Below are 25,742 nucleotides of genomic sequence, written 5' to 3'. Positions count from 1 at the left end.
GGTTTGTTACCCGTGCCACGTGATAGAGATTCGAGGAATAGGGAAAGAGAACACTTAAATGCGTGGCTACAGGGATGGTGCAGGAGGGAGGGATTCCGGTTTTTGGATAACTGGGGTTCTTTCTGGGGACGGTGGGACCTCTATAAACAGGATGGTCTACACCTGAACCTGAGGGGCACCAGTATTCTTGGGGGGAGGTTTGCTAGTGCTCTTGGGGGGGGTTTAAACTAACTCTACAGGGGCATGGGAACCCAGATTGTAGCTTCAGGGTGCAGGGCCTGGAGTGTAGGGAGGTTAGGAACATGGCATCAATTTCAAAGGAGGGTGCCTGTAAACAGGAAAGTGGCTTGAAGTGTGTATACTTCAATGCAAGAAGTATACGAAATAAGGTAGGTGAACTTGCAGCGTGGGTTGGTACCTGGGACTTCGATGTTGTGGCTATTACGGAGACATGGCTAGAACAGGGACAGGATTGGCTGTTGCAGGTTCCAGGATTTAAATGTTTTAGTAGGGTCAGAGGTGGGGGTAAACGAGAGGGAGGTGTGGCATTGCTTGTCAAAGATAGTATTACAGTGGTGGAAAGGACGATGGATGAGGACTTGCCATCTGAGGTAGTTTGGGCTGAGGTTAGGAATAGGAAAGGTGAGGTCACCCTGTTAGGAGTCTTTTACAGGCCTCCTAATAGTCCTAGAAGAAAGGATAGGGAAGGTGATTCAGGAGATGAGTGACAGTAATAGGGTGGTTGTTATGGGGGACTTTAACTTTCCTGATATTGATTGGGAAAGCTATAGCTCAAGTTCGTTAGATGGGTCAGTGTTTGTTCAATGTGTGCAGGAGAGTTTCCTGACACAATATGTAGACAGGCCAACAAGAGGTGAGGCCATACTGGATTTGGTTCTGGGTAACGAACCAGGTCAGGTGTTAGAATTAGAGGTAGGTGAGCACTTTGGGGATAGTGACCATAATTCGGTGATTTTTACTCTCGTGATGGAGAGGGATAAGTGTGTACTACAGGGCAAGAGTTATAGCTGGGGTCAGGAAAATTATGATGCGGTGAGGCATGACTTAGGATGTGTGGCTTGGAAAAGTAGACTCCAAGGCAAGAGTGTAAATGATATGTGGAGCTTGTTTAAGGAGCAACTATTGAGTGTCCTTGATAATTATGTACCTGTCAGGCAGGGAGGAAAGGGTCGTGCGAGGGAGCCGTGGTTTAATAAGGAATTGGAATCCCTTGTTAAATGGAAGAGGGCGGCCTATCTCAAGATGAGACGTGAAGGTTCAATTGGGGTGATTGAGAGTTATAGGGTAGCCAGGAAGGACCTGAAGAGAGAGCTAAGAGCAGCAAGGAGGGGACATGAAAGGTCCTTAGTCGGTAGGATTAGGGAAAACCCTAAGGCTTTCTATAGGTATGTTAGGAATAAAAGAATGACTAGGGTAGGAATAGGTCCAGTCAAGGATAGTAGTGGGAAGTTGCGTGTGGAGGCGGAAGAGATTGGGGAGACACTGAATGAATACTTTTCTTCAATATTTACTCAGGAACAGGGCATTGTCGTCGATGTGAATACAGAGTCACAAATAAGTAGAATGGATGGCTTTGAGGTATGTAGAGAAGAGGTGTTGGAAATCCTGGAAAAGGTGAAAATAGATAAGTCCCCTGGGCCTGATGGCATTTATCCTAGGATTCTCTGGGAAGCAAGGGAGGAGATTGCAGAGCCATTGGCCTTGATTTTTATGTCCTCTTTGTCTACAGGAGTAGTACCAGAAGACTGGAGGATAGCAAATGTGGTTCCCTTGTTCAAAAAGGGGAGTAGGGATAACCCTAGTAACTATAGGCCGGTGAGTCTCACTTCTGTTGTGGGCAAAGTCTTAGAGAGAATTGTAAGGGATAGGATTTATGCACATCTGGATAGGAATAATGTGATCAAGGATAGTCAGCATGGTTTTGTGAAGGGCAGGTCGTGCCTCACAAACCTTATTGAATTCTTTGAAAAGGTGACGAAGGAGGTTGATGAGGGGAAAGCGGTAGATGTGGTATATATGGATTTTAGTAAGGCGTTTGATAAGGTTCCCCATGGTAGGCTACTGCAGAAAATATGGAGATATGGCATTGAGGGTGAGTTGGAGGTTTGGATTAGGAATTGGCTGGATGGAAGAAGACAGAGGGTAGTAGTTGATGGCAAAGTTTCTTCATGGAGTGCCGTCACTAGCGGTGTTCCGCAAGGATCTGTTTTGGGACCATTGCTGTTTGTCATTTTTATAAATGACCTGGAAGAGGGGTTAGAAGGTTGGGTGAGCAAGTTTGCGGATGATACGAAAGTCGGAGGAGTTGTTGACAGTGAGGAAGGATGTGGCAGGTTACTGCAGGATATAGAGAAGCTGCAGAGCTTGGCAGAAAGGTGGCAAATGGAATTCAATGTAGGTAAGTGTGAGGTGATTCACTTTGGGAAGAATAACAAAAAGATGGGGTACTGGGCTAATGGTCGGATACTTGGTAGTGTGGATGAGCAGAGGGATCTTGGTGTCCATGTACACAGATCTCTGAAAGTTGCCACCCAGGTAAATAGTGCGGTGAGGAAGGCATATGGCGTACTGGCTTTTATTGGTAGAGGAATTGAGTTCCGGAGTCCTGAGGTCATGATGCAGTTGTATAAGACTCTGGTGCGGCCGCATCTGGAATATTGTGTGCAGTTTTGGTCGCCATACTATAGGAAGGATGTGGAGGCACTGGAACGGGTGCAGAGGAGGTTTACCAGGATGTTGCCTGGTATGGAAGGAAGATCGTATGAGGAAAGACTGAGACACTTGGGGCTGTTTTCATTCGAGAAAAGAAGGTTTAGGGGTGACTTGATTGAGGTGTACAAGATGATTAGGGGGTTAGATAGGGCTGACAGTGTGAACCTTTTCCCGCGTATGGAGTAGGGTATTACAAGGGGGCATAGCTTTAAATTAAGGGGGGGTAGATATAGGACTGAAGTTAGGGGTAGGTTCTTCACTCAGCGAGTCGTAAGTTCATGGAATGCCCTGCCAGTAGCAGTGGTGGACTCTCCCTCTTTATGGGCATTTAAGCGGGCATTGGATAGGTATATGGAGGATAGTGGGTTAGTATAGGTTAGGTGGGCTTGGATCGGCGCAACATCGAGGGCCAAAGGGTCTGTACTGCGCTGTATTCTTCTATGTTCTATGTTCTATGATTTGGAATTAAAGTTTGGAAAAACTCCTCACATGAGGTTTGCTCGAGGCTAATTGTAAGATAGATTCAGAAAGATTAATTTGGAAATGGATAGAATGCAAAAGGGGCAATTAATTGGCAAAGGCTGAAAAAGAATTAAAACGTATGGTGTTGTGATTTCCAGGACAGCAAATCTGGCAGTAATATTTAAAATTTGGCTAATTGCCACAACACGCCATGATGCATTGTGGGTGCCAGCCAACTCCAATCACTCACTGAGGTATACCCTGAAATGGACATCAACTCACAATCAGATATCAGAACGATTGGCTCATGATCACATCACTCAGGCTAACCATGGGTTTTAACAGCTCCCCCAATTTAATGATCAATTCAAGCAGGCATTTCCAAATGAAACTTCATCAGGGCTGCTGCGTATCCTGGAAAATCTGTTCTCAATTTTGCAATGCATTCCTCCAAAGGGAGTTAACAATGCAATAAAAAATCCTGTAAGATTGTAACATTATCATTGAGAGGTATAGATAGAGTGGATAGCAAGAAGCTTTTTCCCCAGAGTGGGGAACTCAATTACCAGGATTCACGAGTTCAAAGTGAGAGGGGAGAAGTTTAAGGGAGAAATGTGTGGAAAGTTCTTTACGCAGAGGGTGGTGGGTGCCTGGAATGTGTTGCCAGTGGAGATGGTAGAGTTATTTAAGGTGTATCTAGATAGATACATGAATGGACAGGGAGCAGATGGATACAGATCCTTAGAAAATAGGTGATAGGTTTAGATAGAGGATCTGGATTGGCGCAGGCTTAGGGGGCTGTAGGGCCTGTTTCCACACTGTCAGGAATCTAATCTAACAAATGTCAATCAAATGCCAGCCTAACTCAGCCTTCAATATATTCAAAATCCCAGACTCCAAAACTCTCTGCAGAAGAGAATTCCAAAGACTAACGTCTTCTGAGAAAATAAATTAATCCCCATCCGTCTTAAATGGGACTTAATCTGCACTCCCTGGTTTGAGATTCTGCCATGAGTAGAAGCATCCCCTCAGTATCTCTCCCATCAAGTTCACTCAGAATCTTAGAGGTTTCTGTAAGGTCACCCTTCACTCTTTTCAACTCCAGTCAGTATATGCCCAAACTACTCAATGTTTCCTCTTAAGATACACCTTTCTCCAATGGATCAGCCAAGAGAATGGTCTCTGGACTGCTTTCAGTGGAAGTACACAGTCCTATATAAGGAGGCCAAATGTTTACACAGTGCTCTGGTACAGTCTCCGAATATCCTACCATGTTACAGCAAACGTATTACTTGATTACTCCATTCATCTTGCAATAAAGGCTGCTATTTCATTTGCCTTGCTAATATACTTGCTGAACATGCATGTCAGCATTTTCTGATTCAGGCAGAAGGACACTAGATCCTTCTGCAATGAAATATTCTGCAATGTCTTTCCACTTAAATCACATTCTGCTCAGTCCACCCTGCCACAGTGGACAACCTCATACTTTTTCCACATTATACTTCATGTGTTAATTTGTTACTCATTAACTTCATACATCTATATCCCTTTGTAGTCACCTTGATCCTCTTCAATTTATTTTCCTACTTATCTTTGTAGAATCAGCAAATTTGGCAACAATATAGCCTGCCCTTTCATCCAAGTCATCCATAGAGATTGTGAATAGTTAAAGCACAGCTCTGATTCCTTTGGCACTCACCAGTTAGTTTTTGTCAACCTGAAACAACCCAAGTATCACTACTTTCCCAAAACATCACCCTTAAGATCATAAGCTCTTATTTTGAGCAGTAATCTTTCATGTGGTACCTTATCAAATACTTTTTTGAAATTTACAACATGCCTTGGTTCCTTTTCACCATCCTGCTTGTTACATCCCCATAGAGCTCAAAACATTTGACAGGTTTAAGCTTCAGGGATGGCATAGTGGCTCAGTGGTTAGCACTGCTGCCTCACAGCACCAGGGTCCCAAGTTTGATTCCAGCCTTGGGCAAGTGTCTGTGTGGAGTTTGCACATTCTCCCCATGTCAACATGGGTTTCTTCCAGATGCTCTGGTTTCCTCACTCAGCACAAAGATGTGCAAATTAGGGGGATTGCTCATGCTAAATTACCCATAGTCTTCAGGGATGTGTAGGTTAGGTGCACTAGCCATGGGGAATACAGAGTCATAGAGATGTACAGCATGGAAACAGACCCTTCGGTCCAACCCTTCCATGCCGACCAGATATCCCAACCCAATCCAGTCCCACTGGCCAGCACCCGGCCCATATCCCTCTAAACCCTTCCTATTCATATACACATCCAAATGCCTCTTAAATGTTGCAATTGTACCAGTCTCCACCACTTCCTCTGGCAGCTCATTCCATACACGTACCACCCTCTGCGTGAAAAAGTTGTCCCTTAGGTCTCTTTTATATCTTTCCCCTCTCACCCTAAACCTACACCCTCTAGTCCTGGACTCCCCAACTCCAGGCAAAATATTTGGAGATGCCAGTGTTAGACTGGGGTGTACAATGTTAAAAGTCACACAACACCAGGTTATAGTCCAACAGGTTTAATTGGAAACACACTAGCTCTCCCACCTCAAGGAAAAGACTTTGCCTATTTATCCTATCCATGCCCCTCATAATTTTGTAAACCTCTATAAGGTCACCCCTCAGCCTCTGACGCTCCAGGGAAAACTACCCCAGCCTATTCAGCTTCTCCCTTGTAAATCTTTTCTGAACCCTTTCAAGTTTCACAACATACTTCCTATAGGAAGGAGACCAGAATTGCACGCAATATTCAAACAGTGGCCTAACCAATGTCCTGTACAGCCGCAACATGACCTCCCAACTCCTGTACTCAATACTCTGACCAATAAAAGCAAGCATACCAAACGCCTCCTTCACTATCCTATCTACCTGCGACACCACTTTCAAGGAGCTATGAACCTGCACTCCAAAGTCTCGTTGTTCTGCAACACTCCCAAAGTCCTTACCATTAAGTGTTTAAGTCCTGCTAAGATTTGCTTTCCCAAAATGTAGCACCTCGCATTTATCTGAATTAAACTCCATCTGCCACTTCTCAGACCATTGGCCCATCTGGTCGAGATCCTTATAATCTGAGGTAACCCTCTTCGCTGTCCACAACACCTCCAAATTTTGTGTCATCTGCAAACTTACTAACTGTACCTCTTATGCTCGCATCCAAATCATTTACGTAAATGACAAAAAGTAGAGGACCCAGCACCGATCCTTGTGGTACTCCACTGGTCCAGGCCTCCAGTCTGAAAAATAACCCTCCACCACCACCCTCTGTCTTCTACTTTTGAGCCCGTTCTGTACCCAATGCCTGGTTCTCCCTGTATTCCATGAGATCTAACCTTGCTAATCAGTCTCAAATGGGGAACCTTGTTGAACGCCTTACTGACATCCATATAGATCACATCTACCACTCTGCCATCATCAATCCTCTTTGTTACTTCTTCAAAAAACTTAATTAAGTTTGAGGGACATGATTTCCCACGCAAAAAGCCGTAGTTTTAGTTAAACAGAGTAGGGGGTTGGGTCTTAGTGGGATGCTCTTCGGAGGGGTTGGTGTGGACTTGTTGGGCCGAATGGCCTGTTTCCACACTGTGGGGATTCTATCTAACCAGCACAGACAGAAGTTGACATTTGGATAGTTATCCAGATCACATCTGACCAATGTGATGGGAAGTTTTACATCTCACTCATTTGGAAGACATTACAGTCAGTCTCTTATTGAAATAAAAATTCCAGTTGATTTCATTAACCATTTCTAATATTGGCAACTGGTGTAAGAACATTGTTTATTGTTTATACATGAAAGCAAAGGGTTAATGTCAGATCTTCAGAAAAGGAGCAAGATTTTTCAGATAACTGACTGCGGTCTTGAAATTTATTTGGAAAACACTGAATTTAAAAAAGCCATGCAATAATTTGGATAACTGTAAAGTCATATTAGAAATCACATGGGAAATACTGTTATACATTGAGAGCCCTCAGAAATGCTTTGTGCTTCACAAGTTTATATACGGTTAAATGTGCCTTTCATACCTTTTTTAAACTTGGTTTTTTTGACACACAGAGTTACTACTTTCATACATCATGGAAGATACTTGGATTTATTTCAAATGTGTCACACGTGGGAAAGATATTACTCTACATTAAGTGTAAAATGTGTATTAAGTTGTGAAAATAGAATAATTCATACAAACAAGTAAAAATGATTATAGCAAAGTGGCTCCTTTACAATACCATATTTTTGACCAGCACTTGAAATCAATTGCCCTAATTGTGATTAACAATTTAATATATTTTATTCCACTTAACAATATATGCACCAGTTTGCATTCTGATGTAATTTCCTGGCAAGTCTCTTGAGCTTGGGATACTTTATTTGGTGGAAAACCTTGCAATTTTACCCAACGAAATACTGGAACCTTCCAAAAAAGTGCTTTCAAAATCCACATCTTTGCCATTCCTCTGACTGCACCAGAACTGAGCTGTATGATTTGTGCTTCTGGTCCTTTCACAAGACTGGCAAGCTAGCAATCGAGACGGATTCAGGAAAATACAACAGAACAATCTAAAGAAACATTTTTATGACAACCAAATTCTCAAAAGCTGACTTTCTAGCTGGGGAAACCATCACAGAAAGCGGGGGAAGAAATTCAAGCCTCTACCGAATCTGATAGTGTGGCAATACTGCAAACATCAAAATACAGAATCTAGGAGCAGGAACAGGCCACCCAGCCTTTCCAGTCAGCTGCAATATGATCATGACCAACCATCTGACTCCAGTACCCTGTTCCCACTTTCTCCACTTGTCCGTTTATTCCTTTGCTTTAAGAACTATATCTAATTCCTTGTGAAACCATTCAATATTCTGTCCTCAACTGCCTTCTGTGGCAGACAATACTACAGGCTCATCATTCTCTGGGTGAAGAAAATTTTCCTCATTTCAGTCTTAAATGACCTAGCCTGTATCATTACACCCTGAGGAGAAAGTGAGGTCTGCAGATGCTGGAGATCAAAGTTGAAACTTTCTTGCTGGAACAGCACAGCAGGTCAGGCAGCATCCAGGGAACAGGAGATTCGACGTTTCGGGCACAGGCCCTTCTCTCATTCCTGAAGAAGGGCCTGTGCCCGAAACGTCGAATCTCCTGTTCCCTGGATGCTGCCTGACCTGCTGTGCTGTTCCAGCAAGAAAGTTTCAACTCATTACACCCTGACCCCTGGTTCTGGAACTACATGAGTAGCCTCCATATCTGCAACAATTATAATGGAGAAGTCTGAACACTAAATGAACTAACTTGGACACATCAATGGTGCATTCTAATTAAACAAGGGGTCTCCTTATGTCCAAAAAAATCTATTTTATGCTCATGATGAAGCTGTCGCATATTTAACGTGGGGTGAAATGATTTTTGCAAATGGCAAAAATCAATAAATGAGCCAAATGTCTGCAGTCTCAACCTCCTTGAAAATCTGGCACTGGAAAATTCTGCACTAAGGCTTGCTGCTCAAAGAAATACTTCTCTGTTATATAACACATTGAGTAATGCGTTGTACTCAAGACCAGTTTTGCAGGTAAATCTGCTCAATGCCTCAGCAGAAGTTGCAGAGCAGCAAGCGAATATCTCATGAAAACCTAATGTTCCAAACTGAATTTCTCTGAAATAAGTAGGAAACACTCCACCTAAAATAATGCTCTTAAATCGTAGCAGATTTAATTGGAAAGAGTCTAAGTTGCATGTCCCGATAAATGCAACAACAGCAATATATACAGATCAAGTTATTTCAGTGCTTTGTGAACACAGAAAAGTCTAAAGACACTGATGCTACTTTACAGGGAAATATTGTTAGCCACACACAGAAAAAAAGTGTTCTGAGTGTCACTGCATCAAAAGCAGACTGACAAGACTGAGTGTTGCAGATTGGCAGTTCAGCTCTAAGGCATCAGAGAACATATCAATTTCCAGTTCAGTTACAGTAGAGAAGCCAAGCTGTCATATCCCTGACAGGAGATCCCACTATTTCAATCCAAAAAAAATGCTCTAATGATTGCTTCTTTTAATCAGCAGCCTATCTGATGCTTTTATTTTAAAACTATCTTTAACAGTTGAAATGGAATTATAATTTTTTTCACAAAGCTCAAAGCGAGGATTTATCCGTAACAGCCACAGCACTGTATTACTTTCCCAGAGGAGGAGGGTTTTGTTCACAAAGCACTACTCATTCTGGAATCTGTAACAGTGAGCATAATTTTCAGTGCATCCACATCAACAGATGAAAAATTAGGGTTAGAGTATAACTTGATGAAAAGGCATCCACTGCGCATAAATATCTCACCAGATCTCAGAGTGTTGCTGTAATCTATTTTATCTATGTGGCACAGAGCCTGATCGATCTTTGTAAGGTATGCACTTGTGGCCTGTACATCAGTACTAATGTCACTTAAAATGTGACTGTCACTCAGGTCCGTTAACATATCACTGAGTCATATTTATTTTTAGTTCTACAATTTGCGCTCCGCCACACAGCAATTTCACAGATTGACCCTAGTTCTGAATTTACAACTATCAGCTGGAAACTTTATGTGATGGTATTAACAAATACTGCACAGCACCCACCAACCTGCTCATCACTTTGTTCTTCCAATCAGTGTAATAACATTTTTTCCTGGAAGAATAGGAAAAAAAATACTAAGGACTGGAAGATTTGGAAAGACAAAGTAGCATTCCTCACTGCCTTTTTCAAGCAACAGAAATAAGATGGCAATAGCTATGAGAATGTTATGATTGCATCAACCACATATACATGCTCAACCATATACACATGCATCAGTTGCAAATAAATATTGTTTGTTATTATTTAACAGTAAAGGAGGTCATTGTGAAACATGCTCAAAAATTTAGCTATCGACTCGTTATTATACTTTATCCTGAATAAATTCTGACCAGCTATCAAGGATATGGACATATATTGTACATTTTACGTTTTGCAACAACTGTCTGCCTATCACAGAAGGTATTGTTTACTGGAGCAGATAAACAATTCTCATGTTAACTGTGATTTTAAAACCTTGCGTCAGGCAAATGATATGTCATGCGATTCACTATAGTTCATGCTCTTATAAGAGAGAGAGAGAGAGAGAGAGATGACAGGTTTGTAGGTTTAACTTGAGGGTGAAGAGGAAGGGGGCAAGCTTGAGTATTCATGGTGACATTAGTCAGTGCAGGAATTGATGTCACTCTGCAACATAAACTGGCTTTCCAGCTAATTGAGCTAACTGGAACTTTAAACATTGTGCATCATCCCTTCCTAGACATTTCTCTATCTTCCTACTCCACAGTTACACAATAACTGATTCAACAGAGACTAAAACAAACAGTAATACAAGTACCATACCTAAAAGGCATGTGGATGTTCATTCTTTCTGCGTATTTACAAATCGTTTCCCAAGGAGCGTGGAGTTTCACAAACATTATGTCGCTATTTGTGAGGGATTGCTGAGATTGCAGACAGAAAAATAAATAAATAAGAATTAAATTGCTATCAAAAAGAATTTAATCGATACATATCTGTGTCACTTTCAGGCAAATTTCTGATCACATATGAATGAAGGATTAGTGTTACTTTCACAAATATCAAGTCTGGTAAAATGACTATTTTATCTCAACCAATCAAAAATATTACTTCACAGTTAAAGACCCATTAAATTTCTGTTACATGACTAAATCTTCAAAATTTCGAGAGACAGAACAACCAACAAATTGTGAGCAATCACATAAATTATATTGCTTCTAAACACATTGTTCTATGAATTGGAATTGCAAGGATCAGAGATTGAGTGTTATTTTTTAATATTTATAAAGTAACAAAAAAACTCTGCCACCATTTTAATTTTTCTGTAACCATTTCGAATCTGTGCCTGTGTTAAGTCTGTAATTGTGGATATCAAATGGTCTTCACTAACGATAATAAACTTTTGAGTGAGTTAATTTATTCTCCTGTAGTTCACTGCTCAAAGGGGCTAGAATGGAGGATGGTGCTACCCAGAGTGACCAGGAGCCCACATGGAGATGCAAGCTGACCCCGCCCTGGCATCCTTCTCCTTCCACTTTTCACTGAGAGGTTGTGACCATCTTCAAGCCTCGAAATGGAGTCATGGTGGGAAAATGTCTGGGACTGCACTGAAGTAGCAGTAGCAGCAGCAGTAACAGAATGGGAATGGCACTGGGGCTACTAATCCAAAGGTGTGTTTTCATCTTCTGGAACCCAGGTTTGAATCTCGCTGTTGGAGTTTGAATTTAATTAGTTATTACAATCACCAATTTTTAGAAAAAGGATAGTGATCATAACTCTTTTGTTAATTATCATGAAGCACATCTGATTCATGAAGGCCTTTAAGGAAGGAAATCTATTTTACATGTGACTACTGTCCCACGGTAGTGTGCTTGACACTTAAGAGCCCTCTGATTTGATATAACATGCCACTTAGTTCAAGGACCAGTGGGAGAGGTGAGCAACAAATGCTAGATGATCCATAGGTTTGGCTAACTGGTTTTATCAATATTCTCAACAAACTGTCATCAGGTCTGGTACTGAGGGAAAATACCTCTTCTTCTGTAACACTGAAACGGAAATTCCTCCCCTGAGGAATACAAAGGAAGCAGAAAAGAACGCAAACAAGGAATTGGGGGATAAAAGGAGCCATGAAATGTCATAGGATTAAGGGCAATCCCAAGGCATTTTGCACATATATTAGGAGCAAGTGGGCAGCTAGGGAAAGAATGGATCCACTCAAAAGATAAAGGAGGGAATTTTTGAATGGAGCCGGAGAATCTGGGTGAGGTGTTTAATGATTGCCTCACATTGGTATTCACCCAGGAGAAAGACGTGAATGCTGGTAATACTGGGTCGGGACGTGTTGATATTCAGAACAAGGAGGTGTTGGAAGTCATGAAAAACATTAAGGTAGATAGGTCCCCAGGGCCTGATGGGTATATCTCAGGACAGTGAATGAGTCAAGGGAGGTAATTGCTGGTTGAAACTTTATTGCTGGAACAGCACAGCAGGTCAGGCAGCATCCAGGGAACAAGAGATTCGACGTTTCGGGCACAGGCCCTTCTTCTGTGCCCGAAACGTCGAATCTCCTGTTCCCTGGATGCTGCCTGACCTGCTGTGCTGTTCCAGCAATAAAGTTTCAACTTTGATCTCCAGCATCTGCAGACCTCACTTTCTCCAGGTAATTGCTGGTGCCTTGACAGAGATTTTTTGACGTTTTTAGCAACAAGTGAAGTCCCAGAACACTGGAGAATAACCAATGCTGTTACTTTGACTAAGAATGATAATCCAGGAAAAACCAGCCAGTAAGCGTTGCATCAGTGATAGGGAAAATATTGAAGAAAATTCTTAGGCACAGAATTTACTCGCAATTGGAAAAGAATGGACTTATTAGAGATAATCAGAATGGCTTTATGCAGCGAAGGTGCTCTCACAAATTTGATAGGTTTTTTTGAGGAAGTAATGAAGATGATTAATGAAGGTATGGCGGTGGATGTTGTCTACATGGGCTTTAATAAAGCATTTGATAAAGTCCCTTATGGTAGGTTGGTCCAGAACATTCAGTTACATGGGATCTGTGGTGAGTTGGGAAGTTGGATACAAAATTGACTTGGTTATAGAAGACAGAGGGTAGTTACAGAGGGATGTTTTTCTGACTGGAGGTCTGTGGCCAGTGTGTTCCACAAGGATTGGTACTGGAACTTCCGTTGTTTGTAATTTATAAAAATGATTTGGATGAAAATGTAAGTGGTCTGATTAGGTTTGTAAATGACATGAAAATTCATAGAGTTACAGATAAAGTTAGGAAGGTTGTCAAAGGATACAGCAGGCAGGATAAAGATTAGTTGGAAAGTGGGGCAGAGAAATGAGAACTGGTGTTTAATCTAGACAAGTGTGAGGTGATGCATTTTGGGAGGTCAAACGTAAGAGGGAAGTATACAGTACATAGCAGATCATTTAGGATCATTGCTGTACAGGAGGATCTTGGGGTGCAGTTCCATAGCTCATGATTATTATCCAATCTTCATTGCAATTCTCTGTTATTAGTTGATGTGTATTCCATCCCACAGTATAGTTACTGGCAGGGGACTATAAATAATTCCCATTAATGATTTTATTCCTTTGATATTCCTTACCTCCACCCAACTGATTCTTCATTTTGATCCCCTGACTAAAGGGGCAACATAGTGGCTCAGGGGTTAGCACTATTGTCTCACTACGTCAGGGACTTGGGTTCAATTCCAGTCTCGGGTGACTGGCTATGTGGAATTTGCACACTTTCCCCATGTCTGCGTGGGTTTGCTCCGGTTTCCTCCCACATCCAAAGATGTGCAGGTTAGGGTGGATTGGCCATGTTAAATTGCCACAGTGTTCAGGGATGTGTTGGCTAGGTGCATTATTCAGGGGAAATGTAGAGTAATAGGACACGAGGTTGGGTTTGGGTAGGTTACTCTTCAGAGGGTCAGATGTGGACTTGTTGGGCCAAAGGGCCAGTTTCCACATTGTAGTGATTCCACAAAAGATCATTTCTGATTACTGTACTGATCTCATCTTTTAGCAACAGAGCCTCCCCACCCCTTACCCTTGCACCCAGTCCTTCTGAAATTTTATATGTCCTAGTTGTGGTCACTTCCAACCATGTTTCTGCAATGAATATCACACCACGCCCATTGATTTGTCCAGGAGCGATTGAACGTCCATGTTATGAATGATCCCATGCATTCAGATAACAAGCCCTGTATCTTTTATCTTTCTTCCCTGTGGTCACCTCATTTGCTGGTGCACTTTTTATATTTGTATGTTCCGAAAAATAAAGTGTTCAGGGAACTCCCATGCATGAACTTGATGTCAAAGTTCCTCAAATTGCAGATGCTTCTTGGCGATCTGTACGTCATGGGTAGTACTGTTTTCCACCAGCTTCCACATGTTACAATTGCAACAAATCACCTCCCTTGTCATCTTTATTATGTGAGATTTCAAGTGTAGAAGCATCACTAAACTGCTGTCTGTACTTACACCAAATAGGTTAATCAGTTAAGCAATAATTTTAGTGACATGCTTGTATTGTTTCCAGTTTCAGTTTAAACTACAGTGTGCATTTTAAAGAGATAGAATATTTTTTTAAAATATCACTAAAGAATCATCTACCCATTCAACTAACTAAAGCCTTGAGAGTCAGCAGCTTGTGGAAGCTGGAGAAAATGTGACAAAAAAAAATCTTTCCCCTCTGCACCAAATTCACAAGTTATCTTTCAGGCTCCCTCCCACTCTGCCCCTACCACATTGTATTCTCTTAATCTGTGCAATAGTTATTTACTGTTTAATTTAATAGAGGCTATTTAAGGTTAAATCTCGACTACCAACATTAATCTAGTCACAATACTTTGCAGCAGTGCATTAAGCAGCAGTGATGCAGTGGCTCTGTAGCTTAGAAAAAAACCATACATTGATTGCAAGATGTGTCATAACGTTAACGAGGAACCAACTGAAATTGCTTAAAGTAAGACTTGGTAAGAGTTGAAATAAAAACCTATGAAATCAGAACTGGATTCAAATGTTACACACAAATCATTTTGATTGACTTAATCATTGTAGATCTACAGTATATGTAAATATTTCTAAAGGGCATTTTCACCATTGGAATCAATCTCTTCAAATAATGATCACTGACTTTTACCATTTTTGCTATGCTGAGTACAATGTTAAGGCTTTTTGAGAAATGGATTGTACTAATGAAAACTTATTGTCTTAAAAATGAAAACAACAGAAATAATTATCACAAAGTAACCTGCTGTGTTAAGAAATAATTACAGATATTACAAGAGCTTCCCCATGAAACAAAGCTCAGCATTAATCACATCCCGTTCTTGTTTCATAATTAGTTACTACTAAAGGATTTGGATCCATACTTCATGAAAAAAAAATTATTCCATAGTTATCAGGTGAAAACAAACTGTGAAGTGTGTTTCCTTCATGTTATATTATTGCAATAAATCTGCATGATGCTCAAATCGACTCTTTTATTAAAAAAAGACAGAAGGTCGACCATAGTGTCATTGTCGTAACATAAAGGCAATGAATTGTGTTTTTGCCTGAAACCAAAATTTCATTGAGAGTTTTGTTAGGGCTAAAATCTCCTCACCGCAGACACTGATCTACTTCAGAAGGAACTGCACCAAAACTATCGCCTGAAAATAATACTCATTCAATCAAACGAACGAAATAATAAATATATGTAGACCCCTTACTAAATGGACTATTGTTGTCAAATATTTTCAACATAATTGGAAGATAAATTACACTATAAACAAATATCTTCAATTAACAAGCTTCTAAAATTGGTTAAATATGACATCTAGTTTTGTCCAAAATGACACAAGTACTTGCTGGGAATATTTTAATGTCTTTTATTGATTCAGTCATGGGATGTGTGCATCACTGGTTAGTCCCATATTCATTGTTCGTCCCTAATTGCCAAGAGAGTCAACCATATTTTTGTGGGAGTCACATGTAGACCAGACCAGGTAGGGACAGCAGGTTTCCTTCCCTAACAGACTTCAGTGAGGTGAGTAAACCGCAGTCTACATTTACTATTTGCCATTCAACTGACTTGTAGCTTATTCATCAAGGGATATGTTTTATTTAAATCATGGTCCTGGACCTCTATCCTATGATAAATAAACTACTTATTGATACATAACCATGAGTTTATTTTATAATTATTTTTCTTCAAACTTCTTCACTTCCCAACGAAGTGGATTTTGATTGCTGTTCTACCCAAATGTCCAAGTACGATGTGGGAATCCAGATAGAGCTTGCTGCCGAACTGTTTTCCCCACAGAGGCTAATCGCCAATCCTTTCCTTATCTATAGCTCATCCTTACTGCCAAGAACAGTGTGTGTGAATCCAAGACTGTGTGAGAGAGAGTGCTTGACAGAGAGAGACCACGAGAGAGACAGAGAGTGTGTGAGGGAGAGAGAACACGTGTGAGACAGAGAGACTGAACAAGATCTTGACAGAGAGAGATTGACTGCAAGAGAGAAAGAGATGCATAGCATGAAATAGTTAGAGTCTGACAGAGGAAGAGAATGTGAGAGAGAAAGAGAATGTGAGAGAGTGAGAGTGAGTGAGTGAGTCAGGGAGAGGCTATAAGAAAGAGAGAGCGCATAAGAGAAGGATGCAAGAGAGAGAGAGAGAGAGGCAGTGAGTATGAGAGAGTGCAAGAAAGCAAACATGAGAGAAAGAGAGCATGGTTGATGAGTGCAAAAGAGAGAGAGCGTGTGTGAGAGAGAGCACATGAGAGAGAGTGTGTGAGAGATAGATAGACAGATAGATGGATAGACAGATAGATAGATAGACAGATAGATAGATAGATAGATAGACAGACAGACAGACAGACAGACAGACAGATAGACAGATAGACAGACAGATAGATAGATAGATAGATAGATAGATAGATAGATAGATAGATAGATAGATAGATAGATAGATAGATAGATAGATAGATAGATAGATAGATAGATAATGCTAATAGAGCATTGACCAGAGACAGACAGTAGAGATCAGCTGCTCACTCCTTCAACCAGTAAAGCTAGTGAATGAGCTCCTTTTATGAAGCAACTTCACACAGATATTTAAACACAGTGACATGGGAGATTATTATAAATAACCTAGTGTGAATGCATATAGTAGCTAACGAAAATCTGAAATAAAAGCAAAACACTGGGATAGATCAGATCAGTAGATACGGGAGGAATTGACCTTTCAGCTTGCAGCTCTTTTGCATCAGCACAAGGATAAATTATGATGCATGAGGTTCTAAGCAAATGGAGAGGCAGAAAAAGCAGGAAGAGAGAAAAAGAAATTAGAAACTCTGCAACGGAATGGAAGGAAACAGGGATTGAGGCACGATGGGACACTAAGGTGCGAGAGGTCCTGAATACTCTTTCCAAATGACTTGTCCTCTTTCTATATTGCTAGACTTTCTCCTCCACTCATAAACTAACTTTCTTTGGTTCACACCTCTCTTTCCAGTTGCAGTCCTTCTGCTCGCAGGTTTCTTTCGAAAGTATTCCTCTTCTCCACCTGTATACTCGATATTTTATAGACCAAAATGTAATCAATCCGCTTCTTCCCATCTTTGAAGAAAAGACCAAATGACATCTCGGAGCATTTGTCATCCTAGGTGAAAGATATAAGGGGCAGTGTCAAATAAAACAGCAGGAACCATCAGAATTAACATTCTTAAAAGGAAGTTTCAGGCATTTTTATTTCCTCTTGCTATCCCTAATAGTTTTCACTCTTCATAGGTTTCAACCACAATTTTTCATCATTAGCACAGAAAGCAATAAATCTAATGTAATAAAACCTTATTCACACCAGTGGTTTTGGTTTGGAATGCATGCCTTGGAAGTGTGGTGAATGCAGACTAAATTGAGGTATTCAAGATGACTGGCTGATTATTGTAATAGAAACAATGTCAAAGGGGTAAGGGAAAAGGCAGGAAAATAGCACTAATTCACAATGTTCTTTGGAGAGCCAGCACCGACACAATGGCCTGTTCCCATGCAGAATGAATGTGTGAATGTTAAAATTTCACAAGTTGAAAAATTGGACAAAAAACTAACTTTGACAACTTTGAGAAACTTGTTACATTTGAGTTATCTGTGTACTGTTGCATATATACAGTTTGATTTTTAAAAATGGTAATTGGCATTGGTTCGCTCTCTACTCAGACTGCTCTGAAAGAGAAAAAAATCCTTTCTGACCACTACTTTAGAAATCTATGGCATTCATCTGACTAAGGAGCTGCAGTAGAATGTGTGGATTTAACTGAGTCAGAGAAGTGTTAAATATTGGTTACAGCCCTTTTTTTCAACCCAAGGCAAGATACTGAGGAATTCTTTAATGTAGTGAGGTGCGATGATGTGGAATGCCAAAGTTGATGGTAAAAGTAGATACAACAGTAGATTTCCTCAGAGAGTGAATACTTGGAAAGGGTGCCTATGGGTCCAAAGGGAGAGAGCAGGGAAGCCAAAACCATCAGTTTGCTCTGTCAAACAGCTGGATGCTTCTACAATTCTATGTCCTGTCTCCTTTGGTGGTCGACGAAGTGATTAGTGATTGTATGTGGATGTGGTGCATTCAATTAGGTTGTTTTGTTCTGGATGGTGACAAGTTTGTTGAATGTTGTTGAAGCTGTACCTATCCAGGCAAGTGGGGAGTATTCCACTGCACTCCTAACTTGTGCCTTGTAGATGGTGGACAGGCTTTGGAGAGTAAAGAGGTGAGTTACTCGCTGCAGTATTCCTAGCTTCTGACTATGGTGTTTATGTGGCGATTCTAGTTTATGGTCAAAAGTAACTTCCAAGATGTTGATAGTGGGAAAGTCAGTGGTGGTAATATCACTGAATGAGAGAAAGTGAGGCTGAAGATGCTGGAGAGTCAGAGTCGAAAAGTATGGCGCTGGAAATGCACATCAGGTCAAGCAGCATCCAAGAAGCAGTGGAGTCAACGCTCCGGGCATAAGCCTTCTTCAGGAATGCCTGAAACATCGACTCTCCTGCTCCTTGGATGCTGCCTGACCTTCTGTACTTTTCCAGAGCTATACTTTTCGACTCTAATATCATTGAATGTCAGGAGTTAGACTGTCTCTTATTAGAGACGGTCATAGCCTGGCATTTGTGTGGCATGAATGTTACTTGCCACCTTTCAGCCCAAGGCTAGATATTGACCAGATCTTGTTGCATTTGAACATAGACTGCTTCAGTATTTGAGGAGTTGCAAATGATGCTGAGCATTGTGCAATCATCAGTGAATATCCCCAGTTCTGACCCTGTGATGGAAGGCAGCAGCTGAAGATGGTTGGGTTGAGGACACTATCCTGAGGAACTCCTGCAGAGATGTCTTGGGGCTGAGATGACTGACCTCCAACAGCCGCACCCATTTTTGTCTGTGTTAGGTATGAGTCCAACAGTTTTCCCCCTGATTCCTCTTGACTCCAGTTTTGCTAGGACTCCTAGCTAGGACTCAGTCGAATGCAGCCTTGATGTTAAAGCTTATTATTTCTGATTTTCAGTGAATTCAAATTTTACCATCTGCCATGGTGCGATTCAAATCAATGTTCCCAGACATTAGTCTGGGATTCCAGACTACTCGTCCCAGTGACATGACCAATACACCAGTAGATCCACCTTCTTTTGTTTAATAACTTCTAAGGAAAGAGCGAATGTTTCAAGTTAACAATGTCTCTTGATGTCAATGACATTTTGCCCAGTTCTCAATCAATGGCCCATATACTAACAATGCCTGATCATTCAAGGGACATCTATCATTTTGGCATTGGCAATACTTCATAATCCTGATTGAATTTTGAGGAGACATCATTCATTAGAGTCAGTCAGCCAAGCAGCAAGATGTCTCTGAAGGGAGGAAAAGCATTGAGATAGCTCCAGAAGAAGACAACAGCAGTGAAGTTGTGAGTAAGAAATGCTTCTGTCGAAATTGCGGAGATAAAAATCAGATGTCTTTTATAACTTGACAAGTGATCTGTTCTTTCAGATTACCACCCAGGCAGTAAAATGAAAAATTTATCTCAATTTTCCTTCCTAAGTTTTACAACGCCATCAACACACTAAATATAGACTGGGGCAGCATGGTGGCTGAGTGGCTAGCATTGATGCCTTACAGTACAAAGGATCTGGGTTCAATTCCAGCCTCGGGTGACTGTCTTTGTGGAGGTTACGTGTTCTGCACGCATCTGTGTGGGTCCCCTCCATGTGCTCTGGTTTCTTCTTCCATTGCATGGATGCGCAGGCTAGGTGGACTAGCCATGGGAAACATGGGGTTACAGGAATGGGGTAGGTCTGGGTGGGAGGCTGTTTGAAGGGTCAGTGTGGACTTGATGTCCAGCTTCCATGATGTTGGGATTCTATGGAATGAGCAGAGTTATGATCCCTAGAGGTTTCCCCAAAATGCACTGTATTAAACGGCAGAAAAATTATACCCCTCGTTCTTCATCCTGAGTTTCCGATGACTGACGATTTAGTGTGTTTTGAATGAGGAAATCATGATCACTCCGAGAATCATACGTTTTTTGCTCAGATTCTATGGTGTTCCATTCCTTCACTTCATCTGCAAAAGACCAGATAGAGCTTACAGTCGGATATTTGTCAAGATATTGTCAATAGCTTTATCAACTCGAACCCTATCCTGCAGAAGCTGATTATAACTCTCCAGGGTTTGCTACACACAGTTGCAAAATTCAAAAATGTTCACAGTGCTACTCATTATGGATTTGCACTACAGTTGTTCTCATTAAGCACAGTGTGGAATACACAAATATTTATCATATGTCACAAAGCAACCTAATAAATCTATTCAAAGATTTCACTGTCAAAAAATGTTGATCATATTAAATTTGTATTCAGTTACATGTTTGAGCAGGACGAAGGAATAGCATTCTGAAACTTAGCCAATTTAGTGTAAATGCAAGTTCTCATATTCAGCTGCTACTGAACACAGTCTACAGGGACACAGTCTCCATCTTGGATATGTTAAATAGAGTCACTCATGACCAGTGGAGAAGTGGATAGTGTTCTTTATTAGTGGCTCCATGTGGGATACTTTCCTGGTCTGAATATTTTTCACGTGTTCTGACAGAATACCGAAAATACATTCTGAGAAAGTTATCAGATCTGGTACCTGAGAACAATCCTCAAAATGTGCTGTTTCTAGGGTGCTAGAAAAAAAGGTAAAGTTCCCACAGTCACAGAAGACCAAAGGCCTGCTCTGTCATGAGAAAGGAACAACTGGTGGTAGGTTAACCTGAAGGTCATCACGCCTCAGGCCAGGGGAGAGAGGTTGAGGAGGAGAGTCCTTCATGGTAGCCTCAGCCAGTGTGGGAAATAAGCATGATATCAACTGAACTTATGTTGAAATATAACCCATCACTGCAGGGCAGGTTGTGGTTCAGTTGATACCTGTCCCAGTGGCCGAAAACCATGTCACACCCCAGAACTTGAGCACAAAATTCAAGCCTGATCCCTGACTGCAGGACTCAGGGATTCAGCATCGTTAGAGTTGAAATGAAATAATTAACCAAAGCCCAAATTGTCTTTGTGGGCTAATGTAGAAGTCCTCCCTCAAAAAAGGATAGGGAATTTATTCACAGTATTTAATCCTTGGTCAGGCAACATCACAAAGAAAAATAAAATTAATTAGATTAACTAGCTACTGTCACATTGACTAGATTAACTCGTCACTGCATCATTGCTGTTGTGTTCCCTACATTACAACCTTCATACTACGCAAGTTTAATTGATTGTTAAGCACTTTGGAGCATAGTTATGAAGGACATTATAGAAGTTCAAGTTTACTTAAAATAATTAATTCACTAATTTACCATTGGTCCAGCAAGATCTCACATATTTCACGATAATATCTAAATGATTCCAGAATCCGACTTCACAAGGGATGGCATGGTGGCTCAGTGGTTAGCACTGCTGCCTCACAGCGCCAGGGGCCTGAGCTCAGTTCCAGCCTTGAGCGAATGTCTGTGTGGAGTTTGCACATTTGCCCTGTGTCTATAAGGGTGTGCTCCTATTTCCTCCCGCAATCCAAAGATGTGCAGGTTAGGTGAATTGGCCATGCAAAATTGCCCAAGTGTTAGGTGCATTAGTCAGGGGTAAATATAAGGGAGGGGGGGTGGGTTGGTGTGGACTTGTTGAGCCAAATGGCCTGCTTCCATACTGTAGGGAATCTAATCTAACATGAAGGACTGAAAACAACAGATCCTTTACTTGCGTTTAGTGTTTAGACTTACACAAAGTCTGCCTTTTAAGCCTGCATCTTCTTTCTAATGTGTAATCCCTATCTTGAATTTCTCTTTTCATGGATTTCATTTTGTACAGATTTCTCTAACACTTCTTGCATGAGCCTTATTGCATTTTTGGGTTTAATGTTTCACAATCCAGCTTAAAGTCACCTGCGTGTTTCCATGTGTTTCCATGCTGTTTCTGAAGCTAAATTACAAGCGTCGATCACAACCAAAAGTGCAATGACATTCATGTTACATGATGCTGTAATTAATCACATGACATTAGTCAGAAACAAGTCACCAATCATGGAACATGTGAAGAGAGAGATCCTAAATATTACATGAGAGAGCTGTATTTGATAACTTATTTACAGATTCAAGTAAAGAAGTGTCACAGAACACTTACAAAAGCCTAACTTAAGGTGACTTGGGAGAAGGTGTATGCACAGACATTCAAGCCCAGAGATATTTAAGTAGAGACTAAAAAATTGTAGATGCTGGAATCCAAAACAGACAGGCAGAACGCTGGAAGAAGACAGCAAGCCAGGAAGCATCAGGGAGGTGGAGAAGTCGACGTTTCAGGTGTAACTTTTCTTCAGGGACCAGCAATACCTCAAAGAGCAGGTAACAACATTGGCTTAAAGTTCCAAGATAAAGCATGGCGGCAGTGAGAAAACCGAAACAGAACCAGGGTCTGATGTTACAGCAGATTCCAAGGGTCACAGCTCGAAAGGGAAGGTTCCAAAAGGCAGGCAGTGGTAGTTGGGACATGAGGTCTACATGGACAGTCAGAGAGATGTGTTGGAGTAATCTAGAAGACAATGAAATTGCCACTGTCAAATACATGCAATATATTGAAGATTAACAGAAAAAAAATGCTGGGAATGGAGAAGACTCGGAGGCAGAAAGACACCTTGGAAAACTTCAATTACAGCGTTAGAGGCTGGGAACATGATAAAGGACAAGAAAGTAAATCCTCGCAAGACTTTGAAGCTTAGCCACAAGAGAAATATATCCTAGAGGATAGAAACAGAATTGGAACACTGCTACGTAAGAAGGGGAAAAAACAAATCAGCCTTCCTCGGTCATTAAGTTGCTATAATCCAAAGGGGTGACAGCTCCATTGCCATTACCTCAGCCATGAGATAACACAGAAGACCCATCATAAGATGGGAAGTAGGAGCTCTGGAAGTGGTAACAGCTCACAATATTCTAGTAAGACAAAGCAGGGAAGAAAGTACGAAGGAGCATGATGCATTGATTAAAACAGACAATGCATACTTCTTTCGCCCCAAAAGAATTTTAGAGATAGAATGGGTGAGAATTATTCAGCAATATCTGCATTTAGGAGAATTAACTGAAGTCATTTTACCAGATTTATATTATCTAGCAGGATATTGCATGTACAGAGCTTTGCAGGATGAATATGGTAGTTGATGCGCGAGATAAGAAATGGGCAACTATCGTTAATCCAAGGACGTTGTAACACTAGAACAATCCAACAAATCCGCTATACAGGTAAAAGTCAGGGTCATAATAAGTGAGTGTTGATAGATTGAGAATTCTTCTGATGAGCATATGATGTTAGAAAGCCATAAGAGATGGTCAGTATCAACGACCATATTTGGTTTGACCGCGAAACAGAATTAGAAGTACAATAAGAGTCCAGCAGGAGGTGCTAAGCATTATACGTGTCCAATTTAGGGAATTTCATTAATTAACAGCTCCTTCGAGACCCCAAAAATGATAACAGTCCTGCAAAATGACATAGAGTCACAGAGATGTACAGCACAGAAACAGATCCTTTGGTCCAACTCGTCCATAATTTTGAGAAAAATGCAAATCACACAAGGAGAAAGCTCAATAAAATTAAATTCAATTTAGACAGACAGCTTGTCATCGTTGAAATCTGAGAGAATCAGACCAACAGACATAAAGCTCCAAGGTTCAGGAGGCATAGATTTTGGGACACATTACCACCAATAGTCTTAGAGGAAAAAGCATCACTGAAATATTACAAATACTGAGGAATGAGAATATCTCATCTTGAGCATACAAGTGTTCACTTCGGACACTTAGAGAAAGTAGATAGAATATTTCAGAATGAAGACAAGAAGGAATAGCAACAAGAATTTAGAAAACTATTCAAAGCTTCAGGCAAATTGAAGCAGGATATTCTGCAAGAAGATGCTAAATTGATCTGCTTCTACTCTCCCAGAAAATTTCCTCATCCTTTGAAAGGAAAAGTAAGACCTCTGTTAGAAAACCTGGATGAAAGCAAGGAGATATCTTCAGTGACAGAACTGACACAGTGCTGCTCAGGGCTAGCAACAGTTCCTAAGATAAATGGAGAACCAAGACAGTGTGAGGATCTCACTCAGTCAAAGGAGTAAGAAAGGAAGTCCAGCTTACTTTGCTGATGATGGTGGGACAAAATTGAGAGCAACCTGGTTTTTAACAACACTGTGCATTCAACATTTCTGACTACATTAATCACACTACTTGGGTGATATTACTTCAGCCATCTACCGCTCGGGATCTCCTCCGCATCAGAAATTTTCAATATCTTAGAATCCTGGAAGGGAGACTGGGAACCATTTTCCACATGGATGGCATCCTACAGCATGACAAGTGAAGATGAAACACAACCAAACATTCAGGTATATGATAATGACATAACAAAATACAGGCCTTACTCTGAATGAGAAGTGTTCATACTTCTCTTGGACACAACCTCCAAGGTGAATCAAAAGAAGACGTGAATGATCAATGAATTTCAAGCATGCAGTACATAGAAGATATCCAGAGGTTCTTCGACATGGTGAATCAAGTGGGAATTTTTTCCCTAACTTTGCCAGTCTCACTTAATCCATTATTGAGCTTTCAAAACAAGGCCAGCAACAGTACTGAAGTCAAGAACATACTGCTGCTCTTGAAAAGATTAAGGAGATGTGACTTTACTGTTGCTTTAACACATTACAATCCAGATTTAATTCCTACACTCTCATAGGACTAGAATAATCCTAAATCAAGCGTAAGTTAATGGAATGTGAAAATTTAATTTATTTTACAGAAAGAATTTTGATGGTGACTAACAGAAGTATACAGCCAAAAAGAAGGAAGCATTAACAGTGAAAGGTTTGACTCATTGACTCATTTTGGGTTGAGATGGATGCTGAAGCTTTGGTAACATTATTGGGTTGGAAAAGCATTTCAGCCATGTCTCCACACATGTAATAATTCAGGCTTGGGCTGGTGAGGTATGACAGCATAATCAAATTCCATTCAAAGCGCAAGTAATGGGAGATACATGCACGAGAAACAGTGAAGCGAGCAGAAAAAAGAGCAACTTATTTTTGTAAAAGTAACATCTTATTCTATGGCTATAATCAACATTTTACCAGATAAGGAGAGACGTTGAGGAGAAATGCAATGTAAATGCACATATATCTCAAAATCTGATACAGACTGCACAAAGGTTAGAAAACCCAAAGGTGGTGTGTGCATGGTTGTTGTGCTGAGTATCCATGGATGCATTGTGGATGGGTGAGTGGAGGGAAGGTCAAAATATATTCCAGCAGACCACTTGTTGAAATGGCACCATAAGCAAAAGACAATACTGGACAACAGTGGAAGATTTATTGCTCATACCAA

At 40.8% G+C, this 25,742-nt stretch overlaps 1 protein-coding gene across 1 annotated transcript in view; it reads right to left on the bottom strand.

The window, feature by feature from the left end:
* Nucleotides 1–25,742, bottom strand: part of ano3 (anoctamin 3) — a 571,317-nt gene that overhangs the window by 188,124 nt on the left and 357,451 nt on the right. Inside the window, exons 5-8 of the mRNA XM_087996305.1 lie at nucleotides 20,277–20,404; nucleotides 17,294–17,452; nucleotides 10,612–10,712; nucleotides 9,838–9,882 (exon numbers count right to left, since the gene is read on the bottom strand). Coding sequence (XP_087852431.1) covers nucleotides 9,838–9,882; nucleotides 10,612–10,712; nucleotides 17,294–17,452; nucleotides 20,277–20,404 — 433 coding nt within the window. The remainder of the gene's footprint in view (nucleotides 1–9,837; nucleotides 9,883–10,611; nucleotides 10,713–17,293; nucleotides 17,453–20,276; nucleotides 20,405–25,742) is intronic.

The sequence above is a fragment of the Chiloscyllium plagiosum genome, unplaced genomic scaffold (assembly GCF_037043375.1).
Source record: "Chiloscyllium plagiosum isolate Xiang-an unplaced genomic scaffold, Cpla_swu_hap1 HiC_scaffold_18, whole genome shotgun sequence".
NCBI lineage: Eukaryota > Metazoa > Chordata > Chondrichthyes > Orectolobiformes > Hemiscylliidae > Chiloscyllium > Chiloscyllium plagiosum.
This window is presented reverse-complemented; position numbering and strand designations above follow the sequence as displayed.